At 41.8% G+C, this 23836-nt stretch overlaps 1 protein-coding gene and 1 long non-coding RNA gene across 2 annotated transcripts in view; one reads left to right on the top strand and one right to left on the bottom strand.

Moving 5' to 3' along the window:
- Window positions 1-7450, bottom strand: part of MME (membrane metalloendopeptidase) — a 64532-nt gene extending 57082 nt beyond the window's left edge. Inside the window, exons 1-3 of the mRNA XM_034781108.1 lie at window positions 6549-7450; window positions 2102-2271; window positions 711-746 (exon numbers count right to left, since the gene is read on the bottom strand). Of these exons, the coding sequence (XP_034636999.1) occupies window positions 711-746; window positions 2102-2261 (196 nt within the window). The 5' untranslated portion in view covers window positions 2262-2271; window positions 6549-7450. The remainder of the gene's footprint in view (window positions 1-710; window positions 747-2101; window positions 2272-6548) is intronic.
- LOC117882607 overlaps window positions 1-21837 on the top strand; it is a 78613-nt gene extending 56776 nt beyond the window's left edge. The window contains exon 3 of the long non-coding RNA XR_004647053.1: window positions 21768-21837. This is a non-coding gene — a long non-coding RNA (uncharacterized LOC117882607). The remainder of the gene's footprint in view (window positions 1-21767) is intronic.
- Window positions 21838-23836: the final 1999 nt, after the last annotated feature.

Raw genomic sequence — 23836 nt, 5'->3', positions numbered from 1 at the left:
TAGTCCCCCAGTCCATTTACTCTAAAGGGCCAATGAATGGCTGTGCTTAGAGAAGTTAAGTGGGGTATAAGGTTCCTTGCTTCCTCTTCACCTCACCCTCTTTCGTGTGCCCATGCAGGGCAGTGCACAATTTAGAAGATGGAGCATGAAATCTGGAAGATATAGGGTAAAATTCTGCCCCACTGGAATCAATAGGAGTTTTGCAATTGATTTCAATGGGGCCAAGATTTCACCCATAAAAGATAAATCACTACCCTGCTAGAGAGCTTGAAGGCTTCATCCTGATCTCAGACATGCAGAGAAGCTGATTTTTACAAGACAGACAACAATGAAGGCCTGTGCTTTGAGATCAGGATTGAGGTTTTAATAAGCTTTAAAAAAGTAAGTGAACCATTGTTGCTATATTTCATGAATTAAAAGTATGATATACAATTAAATCAATTAATTTTACCAACATTTTAATTAAACTTAAATAAAACTGATATTATAAAACTCCCACAAAGTATCTACTACAAACACATAAAGACCATATGAAATCAGTACTCTTTCAGTGCCTTTGCTTTCCTGAGATAAAGTGTTACTAAATAAATGAGAGATTTGTGAAGGGGGGAATATTTAAGGTAAGCAGGGTGACAATGTATAATGGATTTCATAAAGTACTAACACAGGCAAAAGTATTAGAATCAGTTGAAAAAGCTATATATCCTTACCTGATTTTATACAGTCTGAAGACTTGCAAACACCATCTGAAAAAAAGTTATGTGACAAAAATTAAAATCCTTAATTTCCAGTTGAAAGTCTCCTTAATGTACACTACTCTACATTTTAATTTCAGTGCTACCATCATTTCAGAATTGAATTTAAAGGCAATGCAGAGACTAAACACCACCTAAAATTTTAATTCATTAAGGGCCTGATCCCTGCAAACACTTATACAATTAATATAATGCTAACGACTATGTCCTATTGGCATCAATGGATACTCACAATAATTAGTGCTTCAACTGGTAAGTAAGTGTTTTCAGGATCAGGCCCTAAGATTGCTAACATCTTCATTTAGTTAGGGTCATGCACTGCTTTTGATCCTTCTGATGAAATTCCGATTGACAACAATGGGAGCCGTACTGCAAATCAAGAGCCTTAGGACTGGTCCACACTAAGCCCCCAGTTCGAACTAAGATACGCAACTTCAGCTACGTGAATAACGTAGCTGAAGTCGAAGTATCTTAGTTCGAACTACAAGGTACTTACTGTGGGTCCACAAGCGGCAGGCAGGCTCCCCCGTCGACTCCGCGTACTCCTCTCGTGGAGCAGGAGTACCGGTGTCGATGGCGAGCACTTTCGGGATCGATTTATCGCATCTAGACAAGACGCGATAAATCGATCCCAGAAGATCGACTGCTTACCGCCGAACCCGGAGGTAAGTATAGATGTACCCTTAGTTAGGAAGAATGGAGTTTTCATGCTGGGTACAGCAAGAATGTACAGAAAGCTTTTCCATTTCATTTATCTTTTCACCAGCATATTGTATACTCTGTGCTTCACTGTGTAATTAAAGTAAAGACTGTAAACTACAGAATTAGTATATTGGAACAAACAGGTATTTTTGTTAAATATAGCATTTGCCACATTCTGTTTCTTGAGGTAAAAATTGTTGAAAAGGAATGCTCATAGTGAATCAGAACTTTAAATGAAATATGAAATTTGGATGAATTTTTAAATTTCAGTTGACCATTTAATGCTGTCTAATGACTCTTTTATGGTCAGCTGCCAATAAATGGGAGCTGTTAATCAGCTAATTTTATACACAATACTTTGTATGATTATAAAAAGTATAACATAGTAGTGACAGGCAATTAAATTCTTGGCTGAGCCTCTCTAGGTCAAACATAAAATGTTTTTTCTTTTATTAGCTAAATAATTTAGTTAGCAATATATATGCACTCAAACTTACTGAAACTTTAACATCGCATTTGAGCCTACCTCACTTGAGTGCTATTACCTTATTCTATCAGGTTCATTCTATTCTTGAAGACATTTTTTTTTGCAGAATATTAACAACTTTAACATTCAAATTGCAATAAGATGAACATCCACTTACCATCATATGTTGCATACAGAGCTATCATTGTGATAGATATAATAGTTAGGAGAATCACTATAACAACTAGCCCTATTTCAAGGGCGCTCCATCGCAGTTTTTTCTTTGGTTTCGGAGTGTTCATTTCAGTTATATCCATCTGGCTTTCCGACTTGCCCATAACCCAAATTCTGAGAAGGAAAAAGCCAAATTCACCGAGAGCCTAACTGAATCATATTTCCCAAATACATCTAGCCACTTAGCTCATCAGCTACTAGGATGTTTTCTGTGGTGAGCTAGGAAAAAAGGCTAGCATGTTTACAAATCCGAGTAGCATGTTACTCATGAAATTAAAGTTGTTTTGCCACTCACAGTTCAAAGGACAGTTCTTCTTTCACATATACAAGCCACCGCAAAGGAAAGAACACAAACCCATGGTTTTAATACTTACCCTTGTGATTTAATCATACGTCTTGGTACAAGAGTTCACAGGCAAGCAAAAGGCAACTATTACTGTCTGAATAAAAATTAACTTAACATTCCAATCTTTGATCTAATGCCAAAGGTCAAATGTTTTTTGCCTCAGTGGCATTTTTTAAAATCATTTCAGCAATTAAAGATTGTAGTGTTGATGCTATGACTAAATAGAAGAAAGAAAAATGCTTTGTTCTGGGCTCAATCCCACTCACACTGAAGTTGGTGGGAGTCTTCATGTTAATTTTAATGGGAGTAGGATCAGGACCATTGATCTAACTTTAGATGGGTGTAAATTAGGAATAACTCCAAGAAAGACAGATAAAACTAGTGGAAGTCAGGTCAGAGAATGTGCAGGTAGTAGGATATGATTGTGGTGACAGTCCTTTTTGTTTGTATTTCTTTAAAGGCAGTTTTTGGTTTACCTCTTATAGTACTGCTGATCCATGCCTTGCATCCTTATTTGAATATTGTCATTCAAATGGGGCCCGTTCATTCCCTCTGCTTCTGTAATACTGGGTCAGATTCTCCTTGATGCAAGGTAATTCTCCCTGCCACAGAATGGGGACTCTGACGGTTTCAACTCAGAGTTTCCTTGAGATTCTTTTATCCCTGCCCTTTCCACTCTACAGGGAAGAATATTGGATTTCTACCAGCAGGAATTGTGGAAATCCTCAAACTCTCTGGGCTTGTCCCCCAAAGTAACAAACCAAGGGCACAGCAATAAGTCAGGGCCTTCAAGTCCTCCTGCCTCCATCATACCCAGAGGAACCCACCTGGGGCATCTGGCCCAGTGGCCCTCCTTGCCATCATCCAATAAGAAACAACAGCTGGTGGCGACCTTCTCAGCATCTTGACATCAAAACTCAATCAGCTCTGAAGCTTGTTCTCTAGATATATACATTTTTTATTTGCTGTATCGCTATTGGTGGCTGGTTCTGCTTCATCCCTATCCTCTCCTACCACCATAGCCAGTCAGCTGCCCAGCCTCATTTCCTTCCCCGTACAGATTGTGATTCTCACTCATTCCCACTCTTTTATACCTATGACCTCTTCCTCCCCTCCTTTCAATTTCAAGATCTCTGCACCTCCCCCACCCAAAAAATAGCCCTCTATAACTAGTATTTATAAATTAATAAAATATGTAAAAGAATTCAACAGTCTGGAGCTAACTTTCCACCTGACCCATCACCCTGATCACTTTGTGTGAATGTTCCCGAACTCTTCATCTCTTTTAGACTGCAGACTCTCCTGGACAGGGCTGGTGTATGTTTGTCCAGCATCGAGCTCAATGGACTCTGCGGCCCTGAGCCTGACTGGTGCCTTTGGGGACATGGGAACAATAATAACAAGAGTAACTAAATGAATAGGATGATATGCCCTCCCATTGTCTTTGAGTTCTACTTGCAGTCCCCAGACGTCACAGTGCTTACAGGCTCTCCTGACTCACAGGGAGTGAGTCTAAGGGCTTGTCTATACTTACGCGCTGGTTCGGCGGCAGGCAATCGAACTTCTGGGTTCGATTTATCGTGTCTTGTCTGGAGGCGATAAATCGAACCCAGAAGTGCTCCCCGTCGAATCCGGTAATCCTGCTCAGCGCGAGGAGTACGTGGAGTCGACGGGGGAGCCTGCCTGCCGCGTCTGGAACGCGGTAAGTTCGAACTAAGGTACGTCGACTTCAGCTACGTTATTCACGTAGCTGAAGTTGTGTACCTTAGTTCGAATTGGGGGGTTAGTGTAGACCAGGCTTAAGGGATAGTTCCGGAACCACAGAGCAGGGAGGCACAGGTGGTCCATAGGAGACTGGAATCCTGCATAGCTTGTCTAGCCCCTCCCTTTTCAAACATATAGCGACTACCAGAGCCCTACCTTCCTTCCAGTCCACATGGGCCCCTGTTTTGCTGTGAATTACAGGCATTTCATCAAATAAGTTACAACTTGCCACACATAAGAGTGAAATCCCATAGAAAATGGATACAGAAGAGTGAGAACTTCCCATGTTTGGGAGAACTGGGGGTTATATTAAACTGTGAAATCTAAATTCACAGATAAAATGTATAACTTTTAAATTGCTTTTATCTTTTCACCTCCACACACAGCAAGCAATAAGAATTGCTCTTTATTTATATTAAGAGCTGACCAATGCTCAAAATGTTATGCACTCTCTCCTCTGAAATTAAAATATAGTACACTCTTCTGATTTTTGAAGTGTTTTTAGTGCCCTGGAAATGCAGCTTTTCAGAACTACAAGAAGTACTGTATCTTTCATGTGCAAATGTGCTTCTTGCAGTCAGCAACTTTTTCCAAGTGAACTAGTCTTTCTGTTGCTGCAGGAGTGTTCCTCTTATTTAAAGGTATCCCACTGATTCATTCTTACTTTTAGTTCTTTGTAAAACCTATAAAGTCTGCACTAAAGAACACCTAGTAAAAGCCTCTTTATGTGTTAATTGCAGACACAACAAAAGCCTAGGAGTAATTTAAGCAGATATGAGCTTAGGCATTATAGTTTCATTATGTTTCTCTCAGTGCTCCTGTGATCCTCTACCAGCTGCCCACTAAAGCTTAGACAAAACAGACATCCATAATTATTTTGACTGGCCATGGCCTAGGTGGCAGAGTGAGTTAATGCATTAGCTGTTCACTTCTGGATGTGTATGTTTAAAACTGACTTCTGAGATAAGCCACATGTTCTCAATCAAATCTCTAAAGAAATGTATGTGTGTCCCAAAAGTACCACACACTTTCATATGAGTTAAAACTTATGTCCTGAGGAACTGAGGAGTAGACATACCTGGTGTGTTACAGTAAAAGTAGGAAAGGATTGACAGAGATGACTAACAAATGCCTTCAGCCATCACTCAGATAAACATGAATTCTTGGGCTAGGGCTACTATCTCCTCTACATTTTATCAGACATGTGAATGTGATCTTGGAGTAACTATGTATACCTGCAACAACCTTCACCATTTACAAATGTAATTCATTTTTAATTAAAAAGTGAACACAAATTATTTGTGACAGCCATACCACTTTGTGCTATGATTTTGTCAGCTCCTACAAGCTAAGTAGTGGTCCGGATCAAGAAAAGGGATATCAGAATCCTATTGACACTACTGATTATTCAGTAGGTGGCAATTTGATTGGTTATGGCATCCATTGTTCATCCTTTGGAGGAGACGTAAAACCAAAGTTACCAAAGGTGTAAAACCAGGGTCACTTATGATCATTTCAGTAGGATGCCTTCCATAAGTAAAGGGTGCAGGATGTGGCCCCTGGAACACTAAGCTGGATCCTGCAGGATACTTAGCTAGGAGCTGGATGTGCTCAGCATCTCACTGGTGGCACTAGGTTTCTTGCAGGTTCAAAACCATAGTGATTTAATACATAAGTTTTATGAAATGTGTAATAACTTTTATGTAAAAGACAATGTGAAAAAATAACCAAATGCCCTGGAAGCATAATCAGTATCACTGTAAATTACATTTGAGTCCAATGGAGGAAAACAGGGTACTTGAAAATAAGGTATGTATGACTTCATAATGACAAAAGTAGCAGAACCAGAGTGAAATAACATAAATCTAGATAATGTAAACTATATGCTGTATATAATTAAAAATCACAGTCCAATGAAGGCTTGGCCACCATAACATCAATATCCATAACATTAAGAGAAGACTTTGCTACAACATGTTCCAGGGCACGTTTGTTGAAGAGAAGGACAGCCAAGTAACTGTGTACAGGGAGGTGTGATAAGAGTTTAGAAAACTGCATTCTCTCTGTGACTATCTCCATAGCTCTCCAGTTGCATCTTCTCCCTGTCCTCCTCTTCCTCCCTCACTTCCAGAACCTCTCCCTGTCCGACCCCACTCTCATTCTCTCCCCCCTTCTCCAGTCGATATGCCCTCGCCCTGTCCTCTCCCCGCTGCCCCGTCTCTTCTCGCTGCCCCTCTCCCCCTGCCAGTCCCGCTGCCCTGTCTCCTCTCCCGGGACTCACCAGCTGATGTTCGGAGAAGTTCGGTGCGGATGTAAATAGACACATCACCGACCAATGAAAAAGCGAAGGCAGCCTTGGGTGTCCCCGGCTGAGCAGTCGCCGGGAGCCGGCGGGACAGCGGCTGGGCTGGGGAGGTAGAGCGGGGCACAGATTCTGCTCCTGGGGCGCTGGGCTCAGATTCCGGCTGCAGCACGGCCAGGGGCGAGGAGCTGCGGCATCTCCAAGACATCAAAGCCCAGCGGAGCGCTGCCTGCTTCCCGCACCGGCTGCGGTCGGAGTTTGGCGGCGGCGGCGGCTGCAGAGCCAGGCTTTGCTGGCGGCAGTAAACCAGCCCTTGTCTCCCGGCGGCCGGCCGGCTGAGTAGTTCGCTGGGGGGAGCCGAAGGCTTCCCCCGGGCGATCGTACAATGGGATGGGGGCAGGAAGAAGAACCCCTCGTCACCTCCCTGCCCGCACCGGGCGGGGAGGAGGGGGATTAGCCAGGCACTCCCGCCACAGCTTGCTCGGCGATGGCAAGGGAAGGAGGCGCCTGCCGGTGGCCCTCAGCGCAGGGGAGCACTGGTCCGACGGAGGTGCCCCATTTCCTGACTCGGGACTGGAGGCTTGGGGCAGACTTTCGTCTGCTGCTCTCTCTCGCGTGTGTGAAACACACACACAGGCCGTATGCAAAGTGACAGCTGAGCCGCAGCGGGAGCTCAGACTGCACCTTCCTTCACGGGGTTTGCATGTCTCCCCAGGCTCAGCCCAAGGGGGAGCGAGAGAGAGGCGTTGGATGCAAAAGGGGGGTTAGCAGTGGAAGTTCTGCGGTGCACAATGCCTATTTCATGCAGGCGCGTTGCCTTTGTCACATTAATGCAGTCACATCGCTTCTCTGCAAGCTTCCTTTCCCCACGCGCACTTAATGATTTCTGAAGAGGGAGAGGCAGACAGGAGAGACTTTTTGCATTCAAGAAGGGGGCTGGGTATAGACATGGCCCTGAACTGTAAGATTCTCTGGCAAACTAGATAGGCATGTGCATGTTTGGCGCCATACTAGTAGAAACCACGCTACTATCTACATAGTTAACAACGACAGTTGTTCGATTTCTGTTACCAACGTGCCAAACAGGCAACTGATAGATTTGTATTACCATTCCCCACACCCACTTTCCTAGAAGCCCATATAATGTTTCAGGGATGCAAGTGCCAACTGAAATTTCTCAACTCTGATATTACCAGCTCCACAAACTAAAATATCTGCCACCTCAGAGATGCAACCTTTCTTTAATGGAGGAGGGTGAACATTGAGAACTAATTTCCTTTCTGAGCTGCACAGCAAATGGTCCCAACCACGCATCAGTAAGACGATGGTGTACAGCCTACAATTAAGTAGGACAGCCTATTCAAGGAATAAAAAGGAACATAAGTTTTTATAGACTGAGCAGAAAGGCAGAGAAGCATCCAATGAAGGCAAGAAAAGGACACATTCAAAAAGTTAACAGAACAGAGATACCCCAGTGTAAATCTAAATGCAGAGTAATAACCACCCTACTCTAATCTTTTCTAGAGACTTATTAATTCAAACGTATCAATTTCAACCTTTCATGCATTAGTCTTTCATTCCTGCCACTTCAGTTATTACAGCAAGCCATCTGCTTCCAGAATTATCCATCTTTACTGCCTTAAAATCACCCTTTACACAGTCATAATTCCAATCCTTCTACCCATTATCCTTCTTACAAATGGTGATGGCAGACGAGTCATTTAAAAACATTTTAAAATGAGTCTAATTATGTGAGGGTAGTAGGTTTCCCCCAACCGCCTGATATTTAAAGTACAGTAAAGTTCCAGAAGTAGAGGGAAATCAGAATGGTCTGAGTTAAAATGAGCCCAGCGGTTTCATTTTTCAAAATGTACTGAGGTGAACAAAAGAAGTGCCAATACTTTGGGGCCCATTGCTGAGGGAGGAAGGAGGGAAAGTAACATTAAAATCTGTTCAAAGGGGACTAAAATGTCTGAGTCTGCATCCCTTATTTGTCCCGTTGTTTTTAGAGCCCCTAGTTTGGAGGGAGTGGGGAGAGAGAAAATATCACAAGCTAGCACATATAGGGGTTAATCAGTTATATAATCTGTGGATCAAATTCTGAAGTTCTTCCTCAGTCTTTATTCAGGCAAGAATCCCATATAAATGTATCCTGTTTAAGAGGTGAGTGACCACGTTACAGTTTGGGCTCAATGGGCCTCATTTTCAGCTGGTGTCAATTTGCACAGCTCCAGTTTACTTCAGTAGAGCAACACCCACTTTCACCAGCTGAGGATCTGACCACTGCAGTAAAGGGTAGTAATATGAAAGGATAGCTAAGAAGACTTCAGAACTATATTCTCTAATCTTTTTATGCAGTGCCTTTTTTAGAGATAACAAAAAGGTCATTCCATTCATGGAAAAATTAAATATATTTATTAGATATGCCTCTACTGACATGATGAACCAAAGAAATGACAACATAATGCTTGAACTCATGTGATGTTCTCTCAAAATATTTGTGTGCATGATCAGATTCCTTACTGTAATTCAATTTGCCATTTGTTCGTGTTATTTAAAAAAAAAAACAAAGAAAAAAAACAGAAAAGTTCTCTCTAAATTTTAAAATAGTTTATAACAGTTTATAATCCCAGGCATTTTGGTGTTATAATAAATGGCCAGTCCTCTTAAATTGTATTCATGTAAGTAACACTTACTTCATTGAGTAGTCATATTGGTTTCAGTGAGAATAACCACAGGAGTAAGGGTTTGTCGGATCAGGCACAATGTTGTAACTTTAATAGGATCTCAGGTACTCCCTGATAACTTTCCGTACTTCTAACAAATGACTACTAAATTGAAGCTGATACATTAAAAAGTGGTAATTTGGTAGTCAAAGAGAATTCAGCATGCCACTTACAGAATCAGAAAATGGAAATAGAATGAATAGATTGTCTCTGGCTTGAAACATATAGGTTTCTGTGCCAGCTATTTGTCTAAGGGAGCTCTGATGGCAGCCCTTCGTACTAATGACATGATCTCTTCAAAAGAAGAAGTTAAAGAAACCTGCTTCTCCTGAAAGTTTACTTCCAGGTACTCTTACCCCCCCCCATGCATCACAAGTCATTATCTAAATTGTTCAGCCATCTAATTGCTGCATCATCAAGGGTAGTAAGGTGTTGCAGTCCACCATCCAATCTTCTAATTGTGCACTCCACCACGTTTGACTGTCTGCATCACTGCTCGCAGTCACACTGTGAAGACTGGGCTAAGCCAAATTTCTGCATTGTGGGACCCACTATGTCCATTCTAGTCAGTAGCCTATTAAGCCTAGTTCAGGATATGCATCCTAGATTGCAAAGTAGGGCTTCTGAAGTTCATTGGCATGCCTGTCTCTCTATCCCAGGAGTTGCTGCCACTCCATAAAGTCATAGCTGCTGGTCCAGATATGTTGTTGTTTATTTGAAATAGGCACTGGACCGGCAGCACTGGACATGAATGCACGAATGGCCACCTCAAAAGGATATTGCAAAGTCAGTTGTGGAAAGTCATCAGGAACTACGGGGTATGTGTTTTCTTCTGGAGGTGGGCAGATCTTCTTGTGGGAAATGTGAGTTGTTTATTTGCACGTATTGGAACCATTGTCAGACCTTGTGTGCAGCAGGTGGTTTCATCTGTCCTATCCCGCCACGTAGTTTTAAGGTTGATGGCATCTCAAAGTTTTGGAGGAGCTATGTGAGCCAACACATATAAATTAGATGTTAATGTGTGGCTAAGGCAGCCACCAATGATACGGTGACTGTGTTCAGCTCCAAATCAATGAGATGTTATGCCATCTCTTGCCCCACACTGCTGCACTGTATTCCTCTGAAGTGAACACCAGTGCCAGAACAGAGGTTTTTTAGAACATTTGCCTCTGCTTCCCAGGAGGATCCTGCAAGCTTTTGGATCAACGCAGTGTAGGAGATAATCTTTTTCTTTGTGTTCTACATGGGACTGTTAAGATAGACTACAGTCCAGTTTGACTCCTAAATAAGTGGCAACTAGCTAAAAAGGAAGTGAACAATCCTCAGCAGAGACTGGTAAGCAGTAGATTGGTTATAATAGGTGAACAGTTGGGCTGTTTCGAGGGAACTCTTGGTAAACCCAGGAGGGGGCAATAGCTGAGCTATTCTGGGGGTACTTAACTTCTGTTTTCAGGGTAACAAGTGGAGTCTAAGACAGTGGCCACAATCTTCCATCTGAATGATCGCCTGGCCAATCTGTTCTCCTCATGTACAGTCTCCAGGGTGTCTAAGGAATTTCTAGAGGATACGGATACAGCCCTCTGATAAATGAGTGACACAAGCAGTGTTCCAAAACAAAGCACCCTTTATTGGTGCAAACACAAATAACACAAATCCCTAACACAATAACAACCTAACAACATCCTTATTGATGCTATAAAACACAAATCCCTCACAACAAGCTAGAGAGCACCCCAAACTCCATTACCATACAGTTTGAAGTGATGCTAAATGGCTGTGCCTTGCTTCAGATAGCCAGTCTTCCACAGGTTGCTGACAGCTGCTGGTAACAGTCTTTCAGTGTCTTTCATGTTAAGTCTCATCTCTCATCTTTGGATCCTTCTCTGGTTTCTGCTCCAACTTCTACATGCACTCTCAGACTCTCTCTCTCTGCACCATCTCTACACTCCTTGCACCTTCTCTTCTGCTAATTGTATCTTTGACACTCTCTTTATATACTATGCTGTCGGGCTTCATAGACAGTTGTTTTGTTTACTTTTGCTAATATTTTCCTGTCAGAGTTCTGCAGAGCACATACCACATCACAATATTTTTAATGTACCCAACTTCATGATCAACAACTGCCTCACCTCTGCTTCTGTTGCCAATTTCTCTCCTGCCAATTTCAGTGCTAAATGACCTACAGCTTTCATCTAATGTGACTCTTGCTCACCCATGGAGTGACTCTTACTCATTCAAAATAGGGGTTAGGGATAGAAGATAGAGTCTGGGGACTTCAAAATGGCGTTTCTCTGGTATAACACTGACAAAGGTAAGTGGCCAGAACATTTGTGTCTTGGCAGAGTAATCCTTCAATATTGTGTAGAATGTTACCCACATCAGTGGGATGGATAACATCTGCATATACATAATGTGACAAAGTTCCTCCTCTATCTTGGTGGGTCCTGTGCTTACTGGCGGATTTTCTTGCCTCAGAGATTCACCATGTGGGTTGGGGAACAGCCCAGAGACCCTCAACTCTGGAAGAACCCACAGTCCAGGTCAACTGGGAGGTTTGGGGGGGAACCTGGACCCACCCTTTCCTCCAGGTTCCAGCCCAGGGCCCTGTGGACTGCAGCTGTCTATAGTACCTCCTGTAACAGCTACAACTCCCTGGGCTACTTCCCCATGGCCTCCTCCAAAGACCTTCCTTATTCTCACCACAGGACCTTCCTCCTGGTGTCTGATAATGCTTGTGCTCCTCAGTCCTCCAGCAGCACACCCTCACCCTCTCAGCTCCTTGCGCCTCTTGCTCCTCACACTTGCACCACAAACTGAAGTGAGCTCCTTTTTAAAAGCCAGGTGCCCTGATTAGCCTGCCTTAATTGATTCTAGAAGCTTCTTCTTAATTGGCTCCAGGTGTCCTAATTAGCCTGCCTGCCTTAACTGGTTCTAGCAGGTTCCTGATTACTCTAGTACAGCCCCTGCTCTGGTCACTCAGGGAACAGAAAACTACTCATCCAGTGACTAGTATATTTGCCCTCTACCAGACTCCTGTACCCCACTGGTCTGGGTCTGTCACAATACTAATTGGCGTAGGTGTTGGTAGTTGAAAAAGAGAGGAGCTAGAATGGATCATTGTGGGAGTCTGTAACAGATGCCTAAGGCAGCAGACTTTGTCTCCTGCTTGCAAGATGAAGCATCAATTCATTATGATTTCCATGATGAACCGTACCATGAGCTTCCAGTCTGGAACAACTTAGCGGTCAGCCTTGTATGCAGACAGTCTTATATGAAGCTAACATGGAAGGAACCAACTTTCTTGCCCTTCTCAAAGGCATCTTCAATGTCTTGTATTAAGCAAATGACTTGATCTTAGGTACACCATCCTCATTTGAAGGCAGTTGTGGTTTGATATTCTGATGTCCATCAATGAGGTTCTGTCTCTCCATAAGCTTGCATAGGCACAAAGGAGAAGAATGGTTTGATAGCTCTTGGGATCTGCCACCAGTTTTTCTGGTTTCAGAATGGCTACAATTTTTGCCCGGCACCAGATTTTTGAAATGCAGTTGTCCTAGAAACATAGGATGAAAAACCAAAGCAACCAGATTTTGGCTGTCAGGCTTCTGTGAAGTAGGAACTCTATATGGATATAATCCAGGCCTTTCCTGTTTTCATAAGCTTTATGGCCAGGTCCAGCTCTTTGTCTGAAAAAGACGCCATCAGGTTTGAATCTGCACTCAGAGCCTGCCACCTCTTTGTAACCTCGGCTTTTATCACACAAATGAAAGATTTATCCAAGTTCAGCGTACGGCTGGGTTGTGATAGAATTTGTGGAGACTGGAATCATCAAAAGACATTCTGGAGGTCTGCTAGGCTTTCTGGCTAGAATGAGTAATGTCCATCTTTGTGACTGTTTCTCTCCATCTATCACACCTACTTTGATCCAGCAGTTGAATGAGCTCCCTGTTCTTATTAAGAACTTTACATTTATTATCAGCAGATTGAATTCCTGTTAAACCTTAATTGCATCTGACAACCGCTCAGGAATATACTGTCAGCGATAGCCTCTAGGGATTGATGTCTTTGCAGCTGGCTGAACTAATTCACAGAAAATTTGTTAGGAATCATTTATATTGGTTGGATATATCAAATCCAACTCAGCCAGTTCACTGAAAGACCTCCCACTAAGCTTTCCAAAAATTTCACGGGGCTTTCTCTAAGGTGTTTCTTATTGATATCCACAAACCAGGTGATCAAAGATGGCTGATGTTGAGACTTTGGCAAAGCTTCAAGCACCTTCTGCTTTATGACCACTGGCAGCAGTTGCCCAGAAGATGAAAAGATAACGTTGGGTGAAGAGCCTGTTGTCCATTTGCTACTATGAAAGCTTAATATTTGCTTTGGTTTGTAGAGGAGTTGTAGGTCAGCGATTAATGCCCACTCCATTAGAATCTCTCCATCCCCAATTGACATGGTAGGAATTGAAGTCACCACAGTAGATGGAAGCATCTGGAAAGATGGGCAGAGCAGGGGCTGGCCACTTAACTGATGGAGGTTTGTAAACACTGATCAACATAAATGTATTCACTTTTATTGCCCAGCATTCTGTGATGTCACTTGGACCAGATGTCAATATAGTGACAGTGCACAGCCCTTTCCTAACAGGAGATGCCATCCCATACTACTCGTTATGGTAATAAGCCATGACAGCATAGCCTGGAACTGAAAATTGCATGTCAGCAGTAGATTGTTTTATGAAGCAAGATTACGTGTTCGTCAAGCTTTGTAGCTAGGCAGAGGACGATATCCCCTTTCGCCACCAATATCACCTCAAGATTGAAATGCAGCATCTTGAGAACTGTCCCCAGAGCTAGGATTTGAAGCCCTAGATCTGAAAGGGGCCCCACTGGAGGAAGGCTCTTTTGGGCTCATTGCTTAGCACATAAGCCCGTGTTCCACATTTTGTCTACTTTTTTTTTCCACTTAACACTACTCACAGTAATGTGCTTCCAGATAATCCAGCACTATCTATAATAGAAAGATGCACTTTACTGTCTACTTAGAACAAGTTGCATCACAATAGCTCAACTCACAGTCACATGCAATCGATGGAAGAACAGCCAGTAACCCGTTCAATATTGTATTGGCACATATGACTAGGGCAGCAACAATGAGCCATTTTGTTGTCCAGGGACTCTCTGAATGACATTTAACAAAAGGAGTAACTATTTAAAATGACTATGAGATAACGTTGAGAAAAGTTGATATGTTGCTTTTGAAAGCTGGTCATTTTGATGAGATCTAATGTCCACCCTTAATATATAAATTATATTACAAAACACTACATTAAAAGAACATTAGGTTGAAAAGTCAAGCATTTGAAAGTTTGGAAAGGCCAGAATTAGGGTTGCCTGGACTACCTCCTCTCAGGTCCTTCGTGCAGTGCTAGAGCGATCCACATCATCCAGAAACAGCTATTGCAAGGAAAGTCCTGCTCAGCTCTTGCATTCCCTAGAGGAAGCATGCTCAGTGCAGACAGGGCCGGCTCCAGGCACCAGCTTAACAAGCAGGTGCTTGGGGCGACCCAGGGAGAGGGACGGCACCTGCGGCAATTCAGGGGCAGCAGGTTCCTCGCTCCCTCTAGGAGCGAAGGACCTGCCACTGAACTGCCGCTGATCGCCTTTTTTTTTGCTTGGGGCGGCAGAAATGCTGGAGCAGGCCTTGAGTGCAGATGGAATCTTCAGAGAATGTAACGGCTAATCTCCAACAAATCTCTATTGAGCAGGAGCAAACAGATTTTTCAGAGGCTTATAACTTGTCCAAATGTGTGGGAATTTTCAGGGAGACAGCAAAAGTCACAACCCTGACACCATGTCAACTCCTCCCACCCACCACTGGCCAAATTACAAGTCTTTGCTCCAAAGTATGGAGGTACTAGAAATTCTCAACAAAACGGTTGTAAGAAATTTTAACGTGGGCAAAACATATCTTTCCTAACTTTGTTCTGAGAAATTGCTAAACTAGTTTAGCTGAAATTTGAATAAAATAAAATAAAGTCAGCCTGATGCAGTCACCTGGCATGGAAAATTTCAGCTGAAATGATTAAAGTTGGGCAAAGTTATAAACAACTGAAAATAGGGTCTCATAATGGAAATTGTCAAGCAACTATAGGCATTGCTGGCTGTGCTGCCTATAGTAATAAAAAATTTCCGCACTCATGTAGCATTTTCCATTTTGTGAATGTTAATAAATTAATCTGCTCAGTGAGGTATGTTATTACAATATTATCTCCATTTTACATATTTGGAAACTGAGACACAGAAAGGTTAGATTACCTGTCTAAGGTCACGCAGTAAGTGAGCGGGAATTGGATTTTCAGCTCCTGACTTTCCATATCCTATTTTTTAATCTACTAAACCATGCTTCCTAAATGATCACTCTCCACACCCAAATTTTGGGTCACAATTTCTCAGTAAGAAGCTGTCAGCTCACTCAGATAGTTCTTTCCCTGCTGTCCTCAGCACTGCAGCTTGTTTTGATTGAGGTTGATTTATTTATTTATTTCTAGAATTTGTCTTCTTTCCCAGACTTTAATTCAACTCCTGGCTAGAGATGTGGCATTCTCCTACAATATTATATAACTGTAATGTCTCCTTACTGTATCTAAACAAGTCTGTGGCCTGACCACTGCTCTACAGCCAAAATGCTTCTGAAATAAATGTAGTCAAACTTTACTAATTCTGGGTCACTGAGAATGAAAATGATGCTTAAAATTGTTGATTGGCTCTAGTTTTCAAGATATGCTATTGGGTCAGTATATACGACCCTTGACTTGGGAATGGAGGAGGAGAAGTGAGTTATAAAGGGAAGGGATCTCAATTTAAACCAGAAATGACTAAATGCATCTTTGACTGGATCTATGAATAAATCTATGACTAGGTTTGGCTTTTTAGGCAAAAGAATGAATGATGCAATCTGAAGCTGGTATTGTGTCATACATGATGTGAATTGCATCATGTTATTCCTAGAAATCATGGATGATGCAATCATAACGAAGCTTACATCACTCTGCTGAACAAATTGCCCTATATCAGCTCTAGAAATCATACAGTGTCGTGCTCTTATTTGTCAGTGTTTGATTTTGCAAAGGGACACATTTCTGTTTAGCCAAAGTGAGCAGAGATGCCTCGTACTTGTGTGAACAGTGCAGATAACTTCTGCTATGTTTCTGGTGAAGTGACTTTTGCATCACAAAAGCGCAGTATAACCACTATGGTTAAGAAAGCCTATCACCTTTATTTTGGCTGCAAAATTGGAGATCAGGACAAGAGGTGGGCCCCACACATATGCTGCAACACTTGTGCAACAAATCTTCGCTGGTGGTTGAACAGGAAAAGGAAATCTATGCCTTTTGCAGTGCCAATGATTTGGAGAGAGCCAACAAATCATACCAGCAATTGTTACTTCTGCATGGTGCCTCTAGTTGGGAAAGGTGTGTCAAAGAAGAAAAAGTGGACTGTGCATTATCCAAACATTCCATCAGCTATACGCCCAGTACCCCACGGAGAAGGACTGCCGGTTCCTGATGCACCAGAATCATTATCACGTAAGTCCAGACAAGGAAGAGGAAGAGGATGAAACTTCTGGTCCTGAACCATCAATGTCACAGGACCCACATTTTCTCCCATCTTCCTCCTCTGAACCACACCTCATAACACAAGGTGAACTGAATGACCTTGTCAGGGATTTGGAACTACCCAAGAGTAAGGCAGAGCTGTTGGGTTCCAGACTACAGCAGTGGAATCTCCTGGCAGGTGATGTTAGGGTTTCCATGTTCCGTGACTGTCAAAAGGATCTTGTCCCATTCTTCTTCATGGAAGGTGACCTTGTAGCCTGCAACAACATTGATGGTGTGATGGCAGCCCTCAACATCGTTCACGATCCAGATGAGTGGAGACTGTTCATTGATTCATCGAAGACAAGTCTTAAAGCTGTTTTACTGCAGAATGGCAATGTTTTGCCATCAATTCCAGTTGGTCATGCAGTCCAGATGAAGGAAACCTATGACAACATGAAACAACTTTTGAGGTGCATAAACTATGACCAACATCAGTGGCAGCTTTGTGGAGATTTGAAGGTTGTTGCTCTCTTGCTTGGTCTGCAGACTGGATACACAAAGTACTGATGTTTTCTCTGCGAATGGGATAGTCATGCAAGATATTCCCACTACATCAAGAAAGATTGGCCACTCCGACAGTCATTGGAGCCTGGGAGGAAGAGTGTTCAGCATCCACCACTTGTTGAATCAAGGAAGATTTTGTTACCACCTTTACACATCAAGCTGGGTCTGATGAAGAACTTTGTCAAGGCCATTGACAAAACACAAGCAGCTTTCAAGTACCTCCGTGGAAAATTTCCAAGGTTAAGTGAAGCTAAGATAAAGGAAGGTGTCTTTGTTGGTCCTCAGATTCGTGAACTTCTTCGAGATGATGCATTTGACCATGCACTGCGTGGCAAGGAAAAGATGGCATGGAAAGCCTTCCAGTTAGTGGCAATAAATTTTCTCGGAAACAACAAGGCAGACAACTACAGGTTGTTGGTGGAAAACCTCCTCAAGGCTTTCAAAAGAATCACTATCACTAAAGAAACATTTTTTTCACTCTCATATAGATTTTTTTACACCGAACTGCGGAGCAGTGAGCGACGAGCACAGCGAGTGATTTCACCAGGACATTGCAACAATGGAGAAACGCTATCAGGACAAATGGAGCCCATCAATGCTTGCAGACTATTGCTGGACAGTGACAAGAGATGCTCCATTTAATGAATACAAGAGACAAGCCAAGAAGCGCCAAGTAGACACTGAATAGGACTAAACTATGTACATACGTTTTTTGCCTTTTGTTTCATAATAAATTTTATTTATATAACCCTTTTGCTGATTTTTTGAAGTGTTACATAAATAGGACAGGTGAAATATTATCATGTAAAGCAACCATAAACACATGAAAAGACCTAGGTTTACAATTTATTATTAAAACTCTATCACACAATATACATAGACATAAAATGTAAAAACTTAAATATCTTAGAAACAGTAGCCAGTTTTAATTGTCATATTTGAATGCAGCACATCAAAATACATAATAAATAGCACATTTTATCTCTGAAGCAGACGACTTCTCAAAAATTGTAGACCAGTGCTATTTTGCTTTGTAAATTATTCATTTAAGAAGACGGTTTCCTCCAAATGACTCAGTGTAGAATAAAGCAAGGCAGGTTTAACATTGTCTATTTTGGTATGAGGGCCTTGATTAAATCTGTCAGCTTCCTCGTGCTTCAGCAGCAGAGGAATCATCCAGGAGGCTGACGGACCAGATGATGGTTGCTGTAAAACAGATTGTGAATTTATGGCTCTAGGTTCATCATATACAAGATTCAGAATTCTTTTTTTTGTGTTTCATATGATTGCAGACTAATTGGGTTATAATCCCTGAATTCCAAAAGGATCACAGCTCTCAAAAGGTTTGTTAGAATTTCTAAACGATTCAGATTTTAGTAGTAGAGTACTGTAAACCCCTTCAGGTTGATATGTTTTATATCATAACTGATTCAGATGAGTTTGCAATCCTTGACATTTGAAAAGGTTTGGCTGCAAACACATCTGGTTTGCCGTATGTTTGAATCTCACTGCAAACCCACAGGCAAAGTTTGAGTTAACATGGGTTCACTGGCTCACTGGGACCAGAAACTGGACTAGTGACCATGTTGGAAAATATGATTGTAAGTGTTTATTAGAAGACAACAGAGATTTTTTCTTTTGTGAGAGGAGGGAGCAAATTAAGTAGAGATAATAAGTGACACACACACACTTGATACATGGGGAAGAGGAGACACCACATTGGATGAGCATAATATAAATACAGTAAGAAAGAGAAGGAGAAAGCAAGCATTGTGGGAAATTGTAGTAATAAGGGCAGTAGGCAGATTGAGTGATAACATGGGAGGCAGGTGCTGTCTTCTGGTGATCAGATTAGAGTGTGGTCTATCTTTGGGGACCATTTTCCTACAGGAAATACCAATCAGATTGTCACTCACAATCAGTGCTGCAAAGAGGTGAACCATGGTCTGGAAGGAACATAGGAACTAGAGTTATGTGGAAGGATAACTATATGAATATGTTACAAAGGTAGTGCAATTATAACAGTGATCTTGGGGTGACAGAGCAACACTGCGGCCGAGGGAAGAAGCATTTATGTGCACCTGCTGGGTAGTCAGAGCATACAGCTGGAGCTGTAGAAATGTTGGACCTAGTTGGCACAGGATGTAGTGGCATTAGCTGAACCAGGATTTCGAGTCAGAGAACTTCTCTTGCAAAGCTATACAAGTAATACATATAATTAGGCTAAATAATAATAATTTAGTTTTCCACTAACTGATGGAATGAAGGCTAGTAACATACTGGCCTAGACTACTGCCCAAGGCCAAGTTGAAATGTTTATTTTCTCTGACTTTTCTGTCTGGATAAGCGACATTAACTTAACCACAGCCTAAGAAACAAAGTGATATAGTTTCTGCCTTCCCTTCTCATTGCTCACAGTAGGCACCACTAGTCAGGGACACTGGGGAAATGCTATGCAACTTGTCTCAGTTCAGAACTGAAATGCACAATAGTGTCAGAGTGTCTGTGAACTGGGATAGAGTAAAGAAACTCCTATCCTGCTTTGACAGAGTGTTCACAGACTCAAGCAAATTTGTGTGAATCATTGCTAGTTTCTGAATGCAGGCTGGATTTGATCAAAGGTTTATGTGTGTGAGTGAGTGAGAGAGAGTGTTAAGGTTCAAACTGAATGTGCTGCATAGCTCTGCTTTTTAGTAGGCACTAGTTGGTCAGTTTAAGAAAGAAACCAGACAACTCTCATCAAGTGAGGGAGATTACAGTGAGAATGGGACCTCCTACTTTTAGAACGGGATCTGGGCATGAATCACTGGAAATATTTAAGATATACAGTAGCTTTATCCAGGGTAATTTGAGATTATAACTCTTGTGGTTGGGGGTTGATTTTTAGAGGTTATGAAGTGTCATATGCAGTCAGAGGGAATGGCAAATCTGTGAAATGAGACTTTATTCAAGTGTGTAAACTGCAGACTGTCAGCTCCTTGCACACTATATGCTGACTTCATGTCTGCAAATTCAATTATTCAGGGAATCAGGGAAACATTTCACGAGATTATCCATATCAGTACAAATCAATTCCAGGTCACACTTACTATGTACATATTCAACATGAAAATCAGTTGATAGTAAAACATAAAAGAATCAGTTCCATCTTGATCTTAGTTCCATTTAGGGTGACTGGACAGCAAGTGTGAAAAATCGGGACAGGAGGTTGGGGGTAATAGGAGCCTATATAAGAAAAAGACCCCAAAATCGGGACTTTCCCTATAAAATCGGGACATCTGGTCACCCTAGTTCCACTAACCTAGTTGAGAAGGAAGACGTTGATGTTTCCCAAGGTGTTTTCTACTGAGGAGTTACAGTACTGCCTGGTAAATGAAGCTAAAACTGTGTATAATGAAAAAACTGCTTGTTAAAGGACCATTATTTCTGCAAAATGCTAGAAGTAAGTTCTAGAAGGTACTTTAACTCAGGCTCGGAGGACTTGAATGGTTAGACTTTATAATGTGCAGCATCGCGTGGTATATGTTTGAATGAGGAGAGTAGTTTTATGTGATTTTCATTAAGATTTTTGGTTTAGCTGCTTGGTATTCACAGGCTTGTGCTTAGTATTTTTCTGTGCCAGTCCTGTGGTATTATACATTGTTAGTATGAAAAATTAACATCACTTCAATATTGTATTTGCCCTTGGTTTGAACTGTTTTCATTTATTTTATTATCACTACCTTTTAAACTTTAATATTTGCCTGTACACTAGCAAACCTGGAGCAATGGCAGTATCTTTTTTTTTTTTGTTAACAGTTTCTGGCATATCAACATTGCTGGAAGAGAGGGAGGTTGTTGTGAACTCTTTTATAGTAACTGGCTTTTAAATGCTTATCTGCTGTATACTAGCTTAGAGATACATGCAGTGCTTCACTTTGTATTTACAGTGCTTGGCATATAAAAGTTAGTCATAGCGTTTAAGGCCAGATCACCTAACTTCACCTGCTGTATATCACAGGCCACTAACACCAACCCACACACTAAACTCAAACAAAATGAGACCACTGTATTACAGTCCACAGGAGACTAAACTATTATGTTTACAGGGAGGGAATAGGAGGGATTGAGTTGCACCAGTGCCCAAGGCCCCCACAATGGCAGGGTAATTATTAAATGAGATATGCCTAGATAATCCTCACGAGTGACCCACATGCTGCAGAGGAAGAGAACCCCTTCCCCTCCCCAAGATCACTGCCAATCTGACTGTGAGGAAAATTCTTTTCCAAACCCATATATGGTGATCAAGTTGCATTTGTTTCTTCCTAGTTATGCAATGGTTGACTGAATTTTTATATTGTCTTCCTGCTCCTCTCCTCCTTGCAATCAGAGACCACTGTTATTTTGATGTTTGGATGCTATTCTCAACTGAAAGCTATGAGGTAATCTATTTAAATTATAATTTAGCTGTCTTGAAAGACTGTGTATGTCTATTTTCCCTCATGTTTTGTTTTGGGTGGGTAATACTTTCCTTTTCATGCAATCTGTACATTTCAAAAATTCCTCTTTGGTATTTTTACTGCATATAAATTGTACTCCCCATTTCTATAGCTCCTAATACCTGTGAATTCTCTAAACTTAGTAAATATTGTGTTCACTTTTTGTAATACTTAGCACTTTTCAAGACCTAGCAATTTTAAGTGCTCAGAGCTGCATGCCACATATAGGCGGGATGTGCCTCTTTCTGCACTCTCTCTAGGGGCAGATCAGCTTCTGCTTGCTACATCTTGAATCAGACGGTCTGACTACCAGTGAACATCAACAAAATCTGGGGGCGGTAACAGGCTACCCTATTGCTGCCTCCTTAAATGGTGCACCTGGAAAAATGCCTTTAATTCTTTTTAACACAGGGATGAGGCAATAATTCATTTGGGCTATTATGCTGTAGAAAAAAAGTACTTTCTTGTGCTGCATTGGATGGCTGAATAACTGAATTCAAAGAACAAGCTCAGCAAATTCAGTTTGGCTCAAAATGAAGTCTGGCCCAACTACATTCTGCACTTTATTACACCAAAATAACTGGTTTGGTGGATAGGGGGAATGTAGTGGACATAATATATCTGGACTTCAGCAAGGCTTTTGACACAGTCCCACATGACATTCTGATAAGTAAGCTGGAGAAATGCGGGCTTGGTGGAATTACCATTTGGTGGATACATAATTGGTTAAACAACTGCAAACAAAATAACTATTAATGGAATGATGTCAGATTGGAGGGAGGTCTCAAGTGGGGTTCCACAGGGATCTGTTCTTGGTACAGAGTTGATTAATATCTTTATTAATGACCTGGATGTAGGGATAGAGAGCAAACTGATCAAACTGGCAGATGACACAAAGCTAGGGGGGATTGCCAACATACTGGATGATAGAGGCAAGATTCAGAGGCAAGATTCCTGATAAATTGAAGAATTGGGCTATAGACAACAAAATGAAATTACACAAAGACAAATGTAAGGTGCTACACTTAGGGAAGAAAAACCAAATACAAAAATACAGAATGGGGGATAACTGGCTTGGCAGCAGCACTGCTGAGAACGATCTGGGAGTTGTGGTGGATCACAACCTCAAAATGAGTCAGCAATGTGATGCTGTTGAAAAAAAAAAAGCAAATGCTATTTTAGGTTGCATTAACAGAAGCATAGCGTGCAAGTCACTGGAGGTGATAGTACTGTTCTTCTCAGCACTGGCTAGGCCTCAGTACTGTGTCCAGCTTTGGTCACCACCATATAGAAAGAATGTAGAGAGACTGGAAAGGATCCATATGAGCAAAGGCTGAAGGAACTGGGTATGTTTAGTTTGGAAAAGAAGAGACTGGGGCGGCGGGGACATGATAGCAGTCTTCCAATACTTTAACGGCTGCCATAAAAAGATGGAGAAAAATTTGTTCTCTCACAGAAGGCAGGACAAGAGGCAATGGGTTCAAACTATGGTGTAGTAGATTTAATCTAAATCTCAAGAAAATCTTCCTCACTGTAAGAACAGTTTACCCAGTTGTGAAAAGGAACTTAGGTAGTAACTATTTCTCTCCACAACTCTACATTCCCTCTTCTAAATAGGGCACAGAGAACCCCAATAGTAGCTTACTTTTATCCCTCAATCCCCATACCTGAGAAAGGAATGAATAAGTCCAGCAAAGACAGTAGGAGGCCAATGGTATCTCCTTCCTCTATCTAACAACTATATCATGAGACAAGGGCAGGAAAATCCCCTGGCTTCCCATTCCTCCAACCTGAACCCCAGGTTGGGAAACCCAGCAGCTCATTTCTCTTCTTCCGATCTCCTGTTGAACAGAGGTTGGGAAAATTTAGGGGCTAGGTGCTCCAGGGTTCTGCCAGTTA

The sequence above is a fragment of the Trachemys scripta genome, chromosome 9 (assembly GCF_013100865.1).
Source record: "Trachemys scripta elegans isolate TJP31775 chromosome 9, CAS_Tse_1.0, whole genome shotgun sequence".
In the NCBI taxonomy this organism is placed as follows: domain Eukaryota; kingdom Metazoa; phylum Chordata; order Testudines; family Emydidae; genus Trachemys; species Trachemys scripta.
The sequence above is the reverse complement of the archived record's forward strand: the minus strand, read 5'-3'. Positions and strand labels throughout refer to the sequence as shown.